Below are 18,035 nucleotides of genomic sequence, written 5' to 3'. Positions count from 1 at the left end.
TATATTATTTCTCGCATTTTCAGGTTTATTCTAGTTATGAGACAGTCCGCTGGCTTCTCTGTATTAAGAGTTGCATTTTCATTTTTAGTCTGGTTATGAGACAGTCCGCTGGCTTCTCCATCTTAACTCTGGAACGATGAAGTTTTAATCTTGTTATGTGACAGTCAGCCGACTTGACTATATAAAGCCTCGGATTTTCAGTTTTAGTCTTGTTATGAGACAGTCCGCCGGCTTCTCAAAATTAAGCCTCGCATTTTCAGTTTTAGTCTGTTTATGAGACAGTCCGCTGGTTTTACTATAACAAATCTCGCCTTTTCAGTTTAAGTTTGGTTATGAGACAGTCCGCTGGTTTAACTATGTTAAGCCTCGCATTTTCAGTTTCAGTCTGGTTATGAGACAGTCTGCCGCCTTCTCCATTTTAACTCTGGAGCGATCAAGTTTTAATCTTGTTATGTGACAGTCAGCCGACTTGACTATATTAAGCCTCGGATTTTCAGTTTTAGTCTGGTTATGAGACAGTCCGCCGGCTTCTCTATATTAAGCCTCGCATTTTCAGTTTCAGTCTGGTTATGAGACAGTCTGCCGGCTTCTCCATTTTAACTCTGGAGCGATCAAGTTTTAATCTTGTTATGTGACAGTCAGCCGACTTGACTATATTAAGCGTCGGATTTTCAGTTTTAGTCTTGTTATGAGACAGTCCGCCGGCTTCTCTAAATTAAGCCTCGCACAGTGATGCCAGATTGAGGGAAATTTCCCATATCTGGGGAAATTTTGACTCCTAAAAACGGTAAAAAGGGAAAAGGGAAATTCCAAGAAAAATTTGCTAAATCTAGGGAAATTCCAGGAGAAGAAATATTTTATTCAAAACCTACAATCTCAACATAGAAAATTAAACAACTTCATCAAATTGACCTATTAATTACGTTGGATTCTTATTAGATGGCAACCCTGCTACTGTTTTTAGTAATAGGGACTTGGCAGTACTACGTCATGCAACGTCAGGCTACCTTCCACTAGTGCTAAAAAACATACCAGTTGGAGGGGCTTATGTAGCTTTCATTCTGTTAAAAAAACATACCATAATGGCGCTGGGGGCGGAGTTAAGCCTGAATTGCCAAGTCCCTATTTCCAAACATTGAATTACCGATAGTCGTCTGCTAAATAACTGACCCATTGTAATCGTTACTAAAATACATCGCCAAAAACAGTTGTCAAGCTATAATTCTATCATTTTCTATGCGCAGAATCTGGCAACCCTGAACTAGGGAAATTTTGGTCCAAAAAGGGAAAATTTTAAGGGCTAGAAAGGGAAATTCCATTTTTCCCACCTGGCATCACTGGCCTCGCATTCTGTTTATGAGACAGTCCGCTGGTTTTACTATATCAAATCTCGCCTTTTCAGTTTAAGTTTGGTAAAACTCATGGGTTGAATGAGTTGGGCTATTTGAATTTTAACTAACATTTGGTTAAAAAATAACCCAGTAGCAGTTGAATAAACATTCCCTGGTAGTTTGGTATGGGGTTGTTTCAAAGCCAAAAAAATTGGTTATTGCAGTAACCCAAATTGGGTCATTTGCAATTTAGGCAAACCTAGCATACAAATACACGATATTGTACACTAGATGGATGTTGAGGCGACTTTGCTACTCTTTCTCTATTAACTTTGAGTTGATAAACATGATTATCTTAAATATTAAAATAAATAAAATTAATATTACACATTTTCTTCGATAGTTATTTACTTTATTGCGGGTTGCATCGTTTTTAAAAAATAACTATTGAATATTATTGAGATACAGACTAATATTGACGTTTTAAATGAAGTATAGCCTGTTGTTTCGTCTTATTAAAATGGGTACATAAGGCTTCGAATCTTAGTAATGGATCAGAACAGCGCATTGGCGTGAACCATTGGTGGAGGCCCCACCATTGGGAGGTTAAACGTTTCTCGTAACCCTAGCCGATCGCCGCGTACATCTTAACTTTAACGATGATGATGGAGTAGAAGCCAGTATGTACAAACTGGTGTCCATGTAGGATGGACAAAAACACCAGACGATGGTGGTTATTAGGAGCCAGTATATACAGACTGGTGTCCATGTGGGATGGACCTTTAAGTAGAGGATGGTGGAGTTAGGCAGACAATGGAATAATAACCAGTATAAGTGGAATGCAATTTTACACATATCCGAGACCTGTAAATGCGGTCCGCAAATTGAGAGCACATTTGCTTCGATTTTCCAACTGCGAATGCGGTGCCCTGGGGTGTAACAACAGACGAAATTAGAACCTCTCCGTGAAATCCGTCAGGTAAAACTAATCAGCGATCTTAAAATATGGTGGAAGCTGAAATATGGAACGTGAGGTGCGAAAAAACGCTTAGCTTTGTAATAAACAGCAATTTGGGTTCTATTTTGAGAGGTTTTAAACAACACAAATTAGGGTTTCGTTCAACCCAAAATTATGTAAGAATTTAACCCAATTTGTGGCTACCTTTTATCCCAAAGTTGCGTCAAAATTACAATTAAACCTTGCTAGGGTTGTTTTTTTACCCAAATATGATTTTACAATTTAGCCAGTAATGTGGTCACTGTTTACAGGGAGGAGTAGAGACGGAGGGGCAGAGACGCGCTTTGTAGACTGCTAACCGATAAGGCTCGTGCCCACAACGGGAGTAAAGGGGAATGGGGGAAAGAACTGGTTAGAACTTATCACGTGTGGTGACGTAGCGATCGGCATCGTCATATCCTGTAAACGTGCACGACGAACTGCCCTCTCGTGAGCGTTGCCTGAATAGCTATATTCTGCTGGAATAGCGCCATAAGTACAAGGCTTAATAGCAAAGCAAGGGAAGGTTTGGAGATAGGTTTAGTTTGATTTAAATGAAATTAGTCCATTTAAAATGGTGAAATATTGTATATATAGATCGTGTAACAATCGTTCAAAATCTAAAGACTCGCGCGGACAGGAAATTGTATTTTTCCCTGTTCCAAAACCAATAAGAAACTATGAAAAATGTCTTATATGGGTAAATGCAATTAACAGAGATGATATCAGGACAATTAACATTAAAGCGCATCATTATGTATATATGTTCAAAACATTTCATAAATGAAAATGGTCCAACTGCTGAATATCCAAACCCAGTTATAGCAAAAATAAATAGGGGAAAGTGTCGGACTGCCAAATTTTCCTGCCTTTACCTTAGCTTGACATGCATTTCGAGACGCTCGAGCGCGCGAAATGGTATCAACCAATCAGATTTGTAGTTGATGATGTCATTCTTCCCGAAAATAACGCTCGTACGCCACCAAACGGGAGAATTTGGCATAGGCGTATCTCAAGGAAGAGTCACAACCTGCGCGCTCTGTTCTATTTTCTTTAGTGATTTTTTCGCGTTTGAACGAGGTTAAAGTTTGTTTAAATCGCTAGCACGCCGAAATTAAATTAAAAATGCCCCAGATGTTCTTGAATCATCATTTAATTCAAAAATACTCATCGTTAAAATCCTTTAGAATTTCGTTTAAACTTGGGCCCTGGGTTGTCATTATAAGCTAAAACGTTTTTCTATTAGTAAATAACATCAGTATTGTTACGTAGGAATTAGTACCGAGACGGAGTTTCTAACTTTAACTTTACAATTTTATTAACGATAAGCGGAAAATATACAATGACAATAGGCCGTAGGAAACTAAGCCTTGGACGGACGGAGATGTTCCACCCGTGAACGCGACGGTACGCGGAGAGCTCCCGTACGGAGGAGACTTCGCTAGGGGCTAGAGCATTTCGTTCTCGGTACCCTGGCTTAGTCTAAGGGATTAGGAGCTGGCTTTTTCAGCTGGCGATCCTACCCCGAATTGGTAAATAACATCTATATTAACAAACTAAATTAATACAATCATGTACATCATCAAATTAAATTGTGGCGATAAACTGCAGTGGCCACGGTTAGCCTATGTCAAAAGCAGCTAATGTAAAATAAAACCGCACTATTTCTTCACGCGCAATATCACAAATTGTCTTAGGTACGTGGTGAATGGGCGAGGGAGATGAAACAGATTTCGCGAGTATGCATTCACCCCTCCAAATGCATGTCACAGACGAAGGAGAGAGTCCGACACTTTCCCCTATTTATTTTTGCTATTACAGGAACAATTATTTGAAAGAGTGGAAACTGATTTGATTGAACAACCGGAGGTTCATTTGGCTACTGAAGTGCAAAATCAATTTGTCATAACATCGCAAGAAGAAATAGCCGTACTAGATAAAGAATTTATCGGAAGAACGGAGGTAGAATTAGTCGAAAGAACAGAGGAAACATTAAGGGAAAGAACGGAGGAAAAATTGATTGAAAGAACAGAGGAAGAATTAATTGAAAGAACAGAGGAAGAATTAATTGAAAGAACAGAGGAAGAATTAATTGAAAGAACAGAGGAAGAATTAATTGCAAGAACGGAGGGTCATCTTGTTATAGAATTGGAGAATCAATTAGTTCGAAGGTTGGACATGGAGTTTTGTGACCAAAGGGTGACCAATACTCTTTTGGAAAATGGAAATGGCGATACATTGCCTACACAAGTTGAAGTTCTAGAAAAAGGCGTGGACACTTTAAAGAAAAGTAGCTCTTGATTTTTTGTCATATTTGGCGAATACTTTTGATAAATGTGATTGGTCAGTTGATCTTGTGCGGGAATCCGAAAATAATTCCTCTTCTTTAACAAGGTGAAAGAAATGGAAAACAAGATTAAAGGAGTTTCTGAGAATGCGAACAAATTAAACCTAGCTTCTCATATCCTTCAGTTAATGGTGCGAGGAATCACAACCAATTTCAAGTATCCTTATGCTTATTTCCCATCTGGCAATAATAACGCCGAAGATCTGTACTCGATAGTTTGGGATGCAATAGAAAACTTGCAAGCAACTGGATTCCTTATTCTCGCTATTGTTTGTGATAAGGCTAGCTCAAACCAAAAATTAATAAAGATCTGCACCGAAAGCGAAAAAAGGCTAAACAATCACAAAGTAGGCTTCCGAAGTAAAAACCCATTTAACAATGGAGAGCCAGTTTATTTCGTGTCTGATATTTGCCACAATGTTAAAACAGCTAGAACTTGTTTAAGTAATAGTGGCAAGATGGTCAAACAAAAAGACGGAACTTTCAGAGCTGTTAGACTATTAAAAAAAAATGGGAAGTTGCTCCTTTGGCAGCATGTACTTGACACCTACGATAAGGATTCCACTTCTATTCTCCGACTGGCACCGAAGCTGACTTATAATCATGTCCACCCAAACGCGTTCACTTGTATGAGAGTTAAACTAGCTGTACAAGTTATGAGTAGCAGTGTTTCTAATGCCATGTAAATATTGGTTGGAGACGACGCTTCGGAAACTGTGAAGTTCTTGCGATATTTTGATACTTTTTTTGATATTTTAAATGTTACCAACGTATCAGCGTGTAGTTTCAAAAGGAAACCAGCTCTCGCACCTTTTAGAAGTAAAGATGATTGGCGATTTCAGGTACATCATAATTACTCAAACTTGTCTACGATATTTCTACAAGCGATCTAATAATTGTTTGTTCCAGTGGCTTGAACGTGACTTTCTGGGGTATTTGGATGAATGGCAGGCTGAAGTGGACGGATTAGTTGTGGATGGTGATTTTGAAAAATCCAAAATGCTCCTCAGCAGGGAAACATTGGAGGGTATCCGAATAACTGGTATGTTTCGTGATTCTAAAAATGTATGATTATTTAATCGGTCACTGCTAATAAAATTATTAACCATTACACTTTCAGTATTCTCTACTATCGAAATTATCAAGTTTCTATTAGATAAAGGAGCACCTTTCGTATTGACGTCAAGATTAAATCAAGACATACTTGAAAATTATTTTGGCACGCAGCGAGGCGCTTGTGGCTCTGGAGAAAACCCAACCGTCAAACAATATGGTGAAGGCACAAAACGAATTAAACTTATGAAAACTTTAATGAAAAAAGTAACAAATGGTAATTGCACCGCCACGAAAAAAAAAATATTGAAAAGGAGAAAAGCTGTACGAGATCATTTTCGAAATCAAACTAAAAATAAATAAAATAATAATTTTCTATAAAAATATTTTTTCATTCTATAATTTCTTTTTAAGTTCTTTTCTAATTCCAGAGCTATTTAAGGAGTCCCTTTTTAGGGCCTGGAATGTATTTTTAATGCAACGGGTTAAACCTTTTAAATGGCAATTAATGAGTATTTGGAAACACTTTCGCTTAGCAGAATCAGAATTTTCGGTTTCCTCACCCCATAAATTTCCCCATGTTTCGCTAGCACGACCATCATTGTTTAAATATTTTATAAGATTTTCTTTTCGAATTTCATTATCCAAAAAGGGATGGTTTAAGTTTAAGAAACTTCCAATTATTTTTAAAATATAAATTTAGGGCTGTGCGGGTACTCGAAAATGACGGGTACTCGACTTCGAGTCCGAGTTCGAGTACTCGGACTCGGACTCGAAACTGGTTTTCCTAGGACTCGAACGGGTACCCGGGTCCTTGACCAAGGCCTAAAATTACCCGGCGTTTAGGGCTTGTCGAGTCCATTTTTCTTTACCAACTTAATAGCCAACTTTATCAGCTACTGATAAAAATGTTTTCATATTTAAAAAAGTTAAAATTACTATTAATGTTTAGTTTTGAAACAGTTAGAAAAAAAAACAGAATGTTTTAAGAGTAAATTTGACGAATTTTGGACTCGAAACCATGTTTTTTGGACTCGAAAATGGACTGGAAACCATGTTTTAAGGACTCGATGGACTCGACGAGTCCTGCAAAATTGGACTCGAGGACTCGACGAGTCCACTTTTCCAAGACTCGGACTCGGACTCGAAACCTAAAAATGAGGACTCGCACACCTCTAAATATAATCAAAGAAATAAAATGCCTTGATGGATAAGTAAAGTAACCCTCCGTGGTCCTGTTTGATTGACCATTTGTGAAAGTCTTCCTCAGCTTGTGATTTTGGTACTAGACAATTACCCCAAAATACTGGACAATCGAAGAAACCAATTACTTGGTTCATTACATATCCTCCAATTTGATGGACAGCTTTCACCTCTTTGCTTCTTTTTTCTTTTGGGCTTAATTTAATCGTTGTAGGAGCTTTCTCCATCGGATGAGTGGCTTCTTTATTTTCTTCATTCAGATAATTTGTCTCTATCTCATTAAAAAGATGTTTGCTAAATATGGCCATTACCACATTCTGTTCCTTGCTTTCAAGAGCATTAAACGTAGGTATATTTATAAAAGACTTCTTCAATTCTGAAGAAAATTCATTGTCGGTCATAAGCTTGTGTCTATTGACCGTAAACTTCGGTTTGTCCATAATTCCTCTTTTATCGTCCAAAAAAATTGACAGATGATCGAAAGCTTCGTCAGTTAAATGAGAAATGTTTGTACTTCTTATTTCTTGTATTGCATCCTGACAAAAACGTATCGAGAAAATAATATTCGAATAAGTCTGTGAGCAGCTTCGAGTTTTTAAAACTCAATGAACTAACTCGTGGGTGATATGGCCTGTTTTACTTACAATAACGGAATTTGGTCTTCCATCCTCCCTTAGTTCGCGGGTAGACTTAACAAAACACCGTCCCCTCTCACGTTTATATTGAATAAAAACATATTATTTTCTTAACCTAAAAGCCGTACTCCGCCTCTTATTTACTACCGTGACAACTGGTGGAGGCGCCGGGCACGTAGTCTCCCTCGCCGTATGCTCTCCTCGTCCGATACCGAACCGTACTCGGACTCCGAATTAGAAGCGGTTTTCGCTAGTTTCGACAAACCGGCCCCTCGTCGCTCCCGCCGTCACCTCGATCTCCCTCCGGAGTTTGGTCTCTTCGATAAGCGTTCCGTATATCCACAGGCTCCCTCCCCGACGGCAGACCAAGGCTTAAGGTCCAGCGGATCCTTAGCCGCTGCCGCCTATCCGGACACATTCTCGGTCACAGTTGGTCCTCCAACGATTTTTCACGAGAGTTATAGGGAAAACAACCCTACCATTGCAATGGCATCCGCCGCTGATATCGCCGCCGCCGTAACGGCCGCGCTGCAAGCAATCCAATTACCCCGAGAGATACCAAAATTCAATCCCGATCTTACCGACGTAAATGAATGGATTACGGTATTCGAAACCGCCACAACAAACCATGTCGGAAGAGTACAACTCTTACCTACCGCCCTACAGGGTAAAGCTCTAACATGGTATTCCACGGAATTAAGGTCCAATCCAGCACAGACGACCTGGGATGACTGGAAGTCCGCCATCAAAACCCAATTTGGCCGTTCAACTCGCTCAATACTCAACGCACTAATGTCACGTCGACAGAAGATCGGGGAGGATCCTCTAACGTACTACAGAGAAGTTCTCACCCTTGGTCCCTCGCTAATCCAACTATGACCGAGCTGGAGAAAGTTAATTACTTAACCAACGGGCTCCTTCCCCATCTCCGAGAGAAATTAACTTTAATGTGCCCCTCCTCGTCCACTGACTTGCTTGAGAAGCTGCAAATACTCGTCACGGTTTCCCCTATCCCTTCGACGCAACCCAGCGACCAGAAGATAATTGAGATGCTGGCCACCGCCCTGGCCACGAAGCAACATATCGCAGACAACGGTACCACCATGACTGCGCCCGCCCTTCTTCAACCGTCTTCGACGGCCGACATCGATGCTCTGAGAGACGAAATCCGCGAGCTTCGCAAAGAGGTCGAAGCTCTTAAACTCAACTCTCGCCGCCGCGACCCAAGCCCATCCATGAGTTGTTACACCTGTGGTCGCCGTGATCACCTCAGTTCCTACTGTCGTAATTCAAACAACTCCCAACCGAGGGATGACAGACAACCCCGCCATTCCTCCCGAGGAGAACCTAGTGATCGCAACCACAGTCCGTCACCCTGGGGCACCCAACCCCAACGAGAAAGTAGTGATCGTCGCCGCAGTCCGTCACCCTGGGGCAGCCACCCCCAACAACGCCGTAGTTCTTCACCCTACCCTAGAGCAAACGGCCCGAATTACCAAGGGAATAATGGAAATGGCCAGAACCACCAGGGAAACTTCTCCAGACGGCGCTAAAAGTGGGGGCGCCCCCGTCGTCTACCGCCATTTGCCCTCTACTCTATAGCAACTCCGATAAACTCGTCACACTCCCTGTTACCCTACTCAACTCTTCTCTAACCGCCGTACTTGACTCGGGAAGCACAAAGAACATTACAAGCCCTGACATCATCGCAAAATTTGACCTCCCCATTCGCGAAGCTGGACCACTACAACTTCGTGTCGCGGATGGATCTCTTATAACACCAGAAGGGGCAACGACTATCACCCTCCAACTCGGCTCCCAATCATATTCCATCGACGTACTCATTGTCCGAAACTTCAAATATGATATCCTACTTGGTCTCGAGTTTTGTGAGGAGCACCAAGTCTCCATTGATTTCGGACCTCGCACGGTCTCCATCAAGGGCGATACGTTTCCCTTATCCAAGAACATTCTCACCCACCACTCCATCGCTCGTTGTTCCTCCGATACGACGGTTGCGCCACTTTCTGAGGCCATCTTAAACATTATGGTAACCGGTGCCCAGGGTACGATGCTCGTCGAACCTGCCACTGTTACCTATGACCGCTACGGCCTCCTGCTTTGCAAAACACTGACCATTCTGTAACGGTTATTCATCAATTCGGGTTGCCAATCCGCATAAGCAGGCCATACATCTCAACCGCAACACACACATTGGTCTCGCCCACGACATCATCGAACTCAATCTTATGGACGGCTTGGATCCCCTACCGCCATCGAATGCCCTTCCGGCCGACCTCGACATTGGCACCCACCTGACCCATGATGAACGAAACCAACTCCTCGACATGCTCCACCGATACCCTATGGTATTCTCAAAGTCCGATACGGATCTCGGGCGCACCAGCCTAATCCAACATCAGATACACACAGGCGACGCCGCCCCGATTCGATGCCATCCATACCGCAAGTCCCTCAAAGAGCGCGCCATCCTAAAGGAAGAAGTACGGAAACTCCTTAAAGCCAACATTATACGAGAATCTTGCAGCCCCTGGGCTGCTCCGGTCGTTCTCGTACGAAAGCGAGATGGCACCTGGCGCTTTTGCGTCGACTGGCGCAAATTAAATTTAGTTACAAAAAAAGATGTCCACCCTCTGCCTCGCATTGACGATACGCTAGATCGCTTGGCAGGGGCTACACTCTTCACTACGTTAGACCTGGCTTCCGGTTACTTTCAAGTTGAATTGGCCGAGGAAGCCAAAGAAAAAACTGCCTTTGTAACACCGGACGGACAATATGAATTTAATGTGTTGGGCATGGGCCTGTGTAACGCGCCCAGTACCTTCCAACGCTTAATGTACAAGACCCTGGGCGGTCTCATGTGGGACGTTGCCATGGCCTATTTGGATGACATTATCATCTTCTCGAAGTCCTTCCCCGACCATCTCACCCACCTCAACCAAGCACTCTCCTGCCTCCAACGCGCCAATCTGAAACTAAAAACCAGTAAATGCTCGTTCGCCAAGACTCGGATTAAATATCTCGGCCACATAATCGACGGTAATGGAATCTACCCTGATCCAAAGCTACTCGAGGCCGTCGAAAAGTTTCCCCGACCGAAAAATGCTAAACAAGTTCATCAATTCGTTGGCCTCGCCGGATATTACCGTCGGTTTATCAACAATTTCTCCAAAGTCGCTCGGCCACTCACCAACCTACTCAGGAAGGACGCTGCGTTCCAGTGGACTCCAGAAGCAGAACAGGCGTTCCAGCACCTCCGAACTCAATTGATCCAGCAACCTATTGTCCGCCACCCTCAGTGGGACCTTCCGTTCGAAGTCCATACTGACGCCTCAGCCTTCGGGGTTGGCGCTATCCTTAAGCAAAAGGTTAACGGGGCAGAGCACGTTATTAGAATTATAGCCCCACCGAGCGTGAGTGCTTGGCTATCTTGTTCGGGCTCAATAGATTTCGCCCCTATATCTATGGACAACCAGTCACAGTGGTCACTGACCACCATGGCCTCTGCTGGCTCACGTCGGTGAAGAATCCTAACGGTCGTCTCGCCCGCTGGTCTCTCACGATCCAAGAATTTAATCCCATTATTAAATATAAAGACGGCCGACTCCATCAAGATGCTGACGCGCTGTCACGCGCCCCAACCGACCCACCAGCAGCTATTTCCGCCCCGCTGAACCTGACAACGCCACACCATCCGGAACCTAGCGTCGACTTAAGGTCTCATGATATCCCTGCCCTCCAGCGGGCAGACCCGTTCTTGGCACCCATAATCCAATTCTACGAAACGAACCCACCGAACCCTTCACGAATCATTCGTCGACAGGCCCGCTGCTTTCAATTACATAACGGCCTTCTTCACCGCAAGCTACGCACTTCAGAAGGCTTCAAACTTGTCATAGCCGCCCCGCAAGAAATCCGTCTCCCAGTTCTCCACGCCCTTCATGATGACATCACCGCCGGCCACCTCGGCCTCCGTCGTACGTGGGAACGGGTGCGGAATCGTTTCTTTTGGCCAAAAATGCTGGCCCACGTAACGAATTACGTGAAATCTTGTCACCAATGTCAAACTCAGAAAATCTACCCGTTCAAACCAGCCGGTCTCTTACAACCCATTCCACCAACCACTAAACCGTTCCAACGAATTGGCCTGGATAAGTTAGGGCCGTTTCCGGTTTCTGGTGACGGCAACGTTCACGTCTTCGTTTGCACCGATTATTGCACCCGGACTGTTATTGCCGCCGCTGTGCCACGCGGAACGGCCGAAGAGGCTGCCAATTTCCTGGTCCAGAAAGTTTTACTGCAATATGGCACCCCAAAGGAGCTCATAACAGACAGAGGAACGGAATTTGTCAATCGCTTGGTTAGCGAAATTACCACCCTCTTTAGCGTAACACACCGCCGGACCACTGCCTACCACCCTCGCACTAATGGGATAGTCGAACGTTTTAACAAAACATTAGCGAACATGCTTTCCCATTATGTCTCGGACTCCCATAAAGATTGGGATCGCTTTCTCCCATACCTCGTCTTCGCATATAATACTTCCCTTCACGAAGTCACTGGCTATACACCGTTTTTCCTCCTACACGGGTTCGAAGCTGACCTCATGCTGGATGTCGCCTTGGACCTTCCTTCCACCGTACTGCAAAGCCAGAAAGGAGTAGAATCTATTCTTTATGCGGAGAAGGCGCGAACCATCGCTGCTCGGCGCCACTCGGTGGCCCAACAAAAGGATAAAGCTAGGTTTGATAAGACTCGACGTGAACACAACTTTGAAGCCAACGACCTCGTCTTCCTCCGGACTCCTCGGAGAATACCCGGGAAATGTGAAAAATTACTACACCCTTATGCCGGCCCTTACCGCATTGTCCGGCAAACCGCACCCAACGATTACGAAATCTGCGACTCCGAGGGGAAGAAATCCGACCTAGTCTCGGTAGAACGACTTAAACCCTTCCACGCCCGCGCCACCTGTTGGACACCCCTACCCACCCTCCCTCCCCGCAAAGTTACCTTCAACGACACAATCCAAACCAAAACTTTCTCCCCCTCCACGGCTCCTTCCCCCCTGTCTTCCCCCCTCCCCTCGCGACCCCTGCCCCTTCGCCGCTCGGCTCGGCAACGTTCGAGCCCCGACCGTCTTTGTTATGCTCCCTAGCTCAAACCACCCATCAAGACAACTTCGACCGTCATTGTTATACTCACTAGATCTCAGTAACGCTCCACACAAAAAAAAAAAAAGGATTTTCGAAAAAAAACACCCATTCTCTGCCTCTCGGACGTACCATGCGGTCACATCTTCGTCTACGGAAAACCGCCCATGAACAGCGGCGCTCGCGGCTCGGACGCTCTCATCCATGCTACGGTCAGCCTACGGCCAAAATCCGCCGCCGCAACATTCGCCGCCGTGCGATCTCGTCCGTCCCGGCTTCGCCAAACGCCCCAGGTCCTGATCTTCGCTGCCTTCGACCCTACCACCCGGAACTTAACAACGCCACGTGTATCGATTTCCAGCTCCCACCATGCATAGTTGACGCTTACCTCGCCTTGCTTATCCACTCACTCCCGGACTCCTTGACCGCTTTCGCGTTTCCAACGAGCTTCGCCGAGAAATTGTTCAACTTTACGCTAGCCGAGGCCCGCCACGACTCGGCCGACGACCTCGACCTTTTTGCCAACAGTACGCTCCTGATCCCAATTCATCGTTCCGGTCAATGGTCCCTCGCTGTCGTTGATCTCCTCGCCGGTACCATCCGCCACCTTAACCCGATGGGGACCACGGGTATTCCTGTGCTACACACGATACGCGCTTTCCTAACCAACGAAATTAGACTTCGTGGACTTTTGGACCTGGATTTCACTGACTTCACACTCTCCTCTCCCGTCGTTCCCCGGCAACTCAACGGTGCGGATAGCGGCGTTCTCGTCTGCGAATACGCGCGCCGTTCTCTTACCACCAACGACCTCGTGTTCAACCCCACAAAGTGCAACGAAATCCGCCATCGCGTCTCTACGGAACTTTTTAACCGAACCTTGTCATGAAACGAAATCCGCCATCGCGTCTCTACAGGACTTTTTCCGAGACTTTAATCGCCCATGTGACTATTTATTATTATTAATTTCTTTTGATTATTATCCCATTTTTTTTATTATTCTTTTGCTGTATTTTGTATTACGTCGGGACGACGTTTTGTTCTACGGGGATGCTGTCGCACCTACCGACAGACATCAAGCCAAATATAAGTTAGCTACCCAAAAACCCCGAGTCTCAGCCGAGCGAGCCCTATAAAAGGCGCCTCGTCCCGTGCTAACGCGCACTTCTCTCCCCGAGCCCGATCGAAGAGGATAAAGCTGGAAAAGCTCAGCCCTTCGTTACGGCCAAGGCACGGGAAGCATCCTCCCTTAGTTCGCGGGTAGACTTAACAAAACACCGTCCCCTCTCACGTTTATATTGAATAAAAACATATTATTTTCTTAACCTAAAAGCCGTACTCCGCCTCTTATTTACTACCGTGACATTATAATGGAAACGGATCGTATATATACCCCAAAATTTGAAGAAAGCGGGCAAGAAGGGTACCCTTCACTTAAAACGTCAATATTAGCAAAGTTTCGAAAGATATTATGAACAACTTTATTTTAAACGATTTAACTATTTTTAAAGTTATTTACTGGCGATTAAAATAATTAAAAATAATTATATTTATTTAAATATTAAAGATAAACCCAAGTACCGAAGTCGTTAAATCATTGCCTCCTATATCTATCAAGGCCCGTGCATTGCGTTATATTTCCTACATTGCCTCCTATATCTTTCAAGGCCCGTGCATTGCGATATATTTTTGAAAATAACAACCAAAATGGGAAGCTCCTCTCAAAACCATAATAATTTATTTTCTTTGTTATATGAAATGAAAATATGGATAATATTTTCGGCAACTCGATTTGAATGGCTCTTTCTGATGTATCATTCTCTCAGCACTGTTCATAATGGACAGGAACGTAGAGATTCGAGACACTATGAATTATGGTAGTGTTTCAAATCCTCTGTAATGAGGGCTTCACGACTTGGAGTGAGTCGAAAGATAAATACACATCCTATTTTTTAGTTGTACCATGCGTACCACAATGTTGCCAGACGTTTATTGAAGGATGCTTGGGTACTTGGTACAGACTGTTACGTCTACCAAGTTTCCTAGTATCCAAGAATAAATAGGATTCATAGAAGCCAGTGTTAAGGGCATGTCATGGGTCAAGTCGTTAATTATATCGACGCAGTTAAATAGCTGATGGCATTATTTTATCCACTTTCTCATTGCGTTTCGAGTGGAAGTTCAACTTTGGCACGGACGACAGATGGCGCTCTTAACCTTCTACCCCCAAAAATCGCTGTTGTCTGCTCGTTTTCCCCTTCCGCGTTTTTTCGTTATAAACTTATGATTTAACGAACTGTTAAGATAAAATTTCATATTTCCTAAGACAGATAAGCTTCTACTCCTTTCATCTTACTCCCAGTTAGATTACAAGCTGGTGTTAAAAAAAATTCAACGGCGAAAAAAGTATTTGACAATCTAAGATTATTTTTTAAATATAAAAAAATGCTGTTTATTTTATACGCCCACTATTTGTGAAAGACCTTTTTTACGCACTTTTATCATTCTTTATTTGAATTTCAAAGGTAGTACTTCATAATTCAATCTTCTGTAATAACTTTCTTCGGAAAATAATATTTCAAACGTTACAGAGTCTTGCAAGGGGATTGCTTTTGCGGATTTTGTGAGTATTTAACTGAATAATAAAATGGAGGAGGATAATAATTTAAGTAAAGAGGAAATCAGGAAACTTAAAGCAAGGGAAAGAGTGAGGGCAAAAAGGTCAGATCCTGAATTTAGGAAACGAGAAAATGAAAGGAGAAGAGTGTTAGCAGCTGAAAAAAAGGCTGTTTCGGGAACAGGTTCTAGCACACCCAATGTTGGTCCTACCGCGAGGCCAGTTGGCCATGATTCTGCGAAAGATGACGCATTAAATAAAAGCTCTATTGAAAGTACCGTAAGCGTAGGCATATCTATTAATGAGGAACCCAATAATGTACAAAATGATAATGCTAATATTAGTGAAATAATCGAAGGCGATGAACAAGTACGAGCCTAGCTTATGTGTGATTGGGTTGTGGCTTCCATGTTTTGGGGACATTTGCTTTTTGTGTGGCGAGGTATGATTCAGCTTTGATATGGACAAATGTTACAAATCATACTGGTAGACTAAGAATACGGTTGAGGTATAGCGAGAGAGTAGAGTTTCCACAGCAATTGAGAGATATTGAAAAGGCTTGAACAATTGACTATTTTAAAATTGAATTCCTGCACTTGCAAAGAATTAAAAAAAGCGATAGATGCATATATTTAGGTTGTATAAGGGGTAGTGATAGTCATCTCCACTCGGAGAGGTAATATTTTGGCTTTCCCAACTTGTTATCTCTCTCTCTCCCTCGATTCTAGCTAACGCGCACGCGCCAGTGGCGTTGGTTACTACACTACAGCCAGCTCCCACTTCCAGTTCAAAGCCGGTTTTTAAATATTACGCGTGCGCAAGGACACCGCGGCGAATGACTGAGCCAGCACCGGAGATAGACGAGTTTAGCCACGAAGCGAACCAATCCGCCAATTCACATTATTACTCCCTCTTGCATCTCAACTCCCTGGTTTTGATTTTCCATTGAACACATTTAGTCCAATTTTTATCCAAAGGTGGTTTACAACAGAGAAGCCAAGGAACAGCCTTTTTTGGAAATTGTTTGTTTTGATTGCGTCGTGGCTCCATCCTTGGCTGCTCTGTTGCTAAGGTTAGTTTTTACCAGTCCTTTAAGGTACTTGTCTTCTATGGAGTTGCTCATGACTATCAGTTTGGCGCCATTCCGACGAATGTAATTGGGAAGATCATTCATATGATCGACTTTTAGATAATTAAAAGTGGATGTTTCCGCGTGATAATAACTCAGAATATTCCATAAGAGCAACGTTTGCGACATCAACCAAAATGAGAACAAAATCCTCGATGATCTACCATTCGTCAGTCTTTCAGGAATCGCTTAATTCAAATACACAAACAAACACGAAAACAATTACTACGTTTTAAGGCACACTTGGGGTTTACAAGGATAGTTAATAAGAGCTAGATCAGGTTTCTTGTTTTCAATAAATTAGGGTTATAATGTTATCAAGATATTCAGCCAATGGAATTTTATAAGCGTCAGAAATTTGAAGCCTAACTACATGAATAAACTTCAGTTCTGATTGTCCTATACAACTTGTTATATTAGTTCCATAATTTTTTTAACTAAAAACGGAAAATTATACTTACGTTTCATGATTAATGGTGAATTGATAAGAAAAATTTGGCGCAAGATGGTAAAAACAAATGTTTTCCAATAATTGTAAGAATTATACGTTGAAGGGTCTTTCTTTTTCCATCTAATTCTACGCCGCCTCCTCTTTCCTCTGGCAAGTGTCAAAATTACTTCATTCACAAGCAAAATTAGAACGCTAGCCACCGTCAAACCAAGAAATACCTAAATAGTTCTAAACATATTTAAACTAGCATTTAAAAATAGATTTAGAAACATTTCACGTTAGTGTATTTTAAATTTCTAGGAATTTGAAATATATGAATATTTTGTTTGAACACAAAAGAGGAAAATATTTGACCAAATTGTCGGATGGACCAACGCTGATGTTCTAAGGTCGCGGAGTGCTTCATTAGTACCTGCGCTAATGCTATAACAGTTAATCTTACCATATTATCAAATGGATGTATTCGCGTTTCGTCCGAGCCTTGGACTAGAAGCGGCGCACCGGTGACAATGTGGGTCGACTTGTAAAAATTAGTTGTGCAAAATTTGTAAGATTTTGAAACGAGTTCTGAGTTCATTTCTAGGCCCACCATAATGATGTCCGAATTCTAAAAATATAACCATTTGGTATGAGTGTGATTAGGTGATAAAAAAACGTTTTGAAAATACTTACTTTGTCAGTTCCAAAAGTATCAAATTTAGAGCTGAAATAATATTCAAAACTTAATTAGTAGCTGAAAACCTTCAAAATTCGGCAGTCAAAGTCACCTCATGTTCAACCATTTCCCAACGAAGTCTCTTACTTCTTTAGCGTAGAATAACACCTTTTTAATCTGAAACGCTCCCTGAAATTTTACTCTATTATTAGAAAAATAAAACAGGATGGTGTAGCCCATAATTAAGCCACATCGTTTACGTACTCTCGTTATACCTACTACAATAAATATACTTCTAGTGAAATGTGCCTTACTATATCGGTCAGGGGGGATATTTGGCCAGTGGCTGCTTGGCAAACCTGAATCACACGTCGCCAACGGTCGTTATTTAATTACTACTACTGCCACTACTACTCGGGTAAAATTGTTAGTCACATCGATAC

The 18,035-nt window shown here is 42.7% G+C and overlaps 2 protein-coding genes across 3 annotated transcripts; both read left to right on the top strand.

Annotated features, from left to right (window-relative positions):
* Nucleotides 1-5,176: 5,176 nt before the first annotated feature.
* On the top strand, nt 5,177-6,096 carry LOC149678870 (uncharacterized). 2 transcript variants are annotated; one of them, XM_089836782.1, is made up of 3 exons: nt 5,177-5,517; nt 5,585-5,717; nt 5,796-6,096. In XM_089836782.1, the coding sequence occupies exons 2-3, from the start codon at nt 5,675-5,677 to the stop codon at nt 6,089-6,091; spliced, it is 339 nt and encodes a 112-aa protein (XP_089692908.1). In that variant the 5' UTR covers nt 5,177-5,517; nt 5,585-5,674; the 3' UTR covers nt 6,092-6,096. The 2 variants fall into 2 exon arrangements, with proteins under 2 accessions (XP_089692908.1, XP_089692907.1); XM_089836781.1 differs by having other exon boundaries at nt 5,177-5,717.
* A 9,128-nt stretch (nt 6,097-15,224) lies between these two features.
* LOC149678869 (uncharacterized) lies at nt 15,225-15,978 on the top strand. Its single transcript, XM_089837214.1, has 2 exons — nt 15,225-15,265; nt 15,332-15,978. Exon 2 carries the CDS (start codon nt 15,388-15,390, stop codon nt 15,736-15,738), a length of 351 nt encoding a protein of 116 aa, XP_089693340.1. The 5' UTR covers nt 15,225-15,265; nt 15,332-15,387; the 3' UTR covers nt 15,739-15,978.
* The last annotated feature ends 2,057 nt before the right edge of the window (nt 15,979-18,035 follow it).

The sequence above is a fragment of the Phalangium opilio genome, unplaced genomic scaffold (genome assembly GCF_054372755.1).
Source record: "Phalangium opilio isolate 3A_F unplaced genomic scaffold, DU_Popi_V2 ptg000042l_1, whole genome shotgun sequence".
Lineage (NCBI taxonomy): Eukaryota > Metazoa > Arthropoda > Arachnida > Opiliones > Phalangiidae > Phalangium > Phalangium opilio.
Note: the sequence above shows the minus strand (reverse complement) of the source record. Positions and strands in the feature narration are given on the sequence as shown.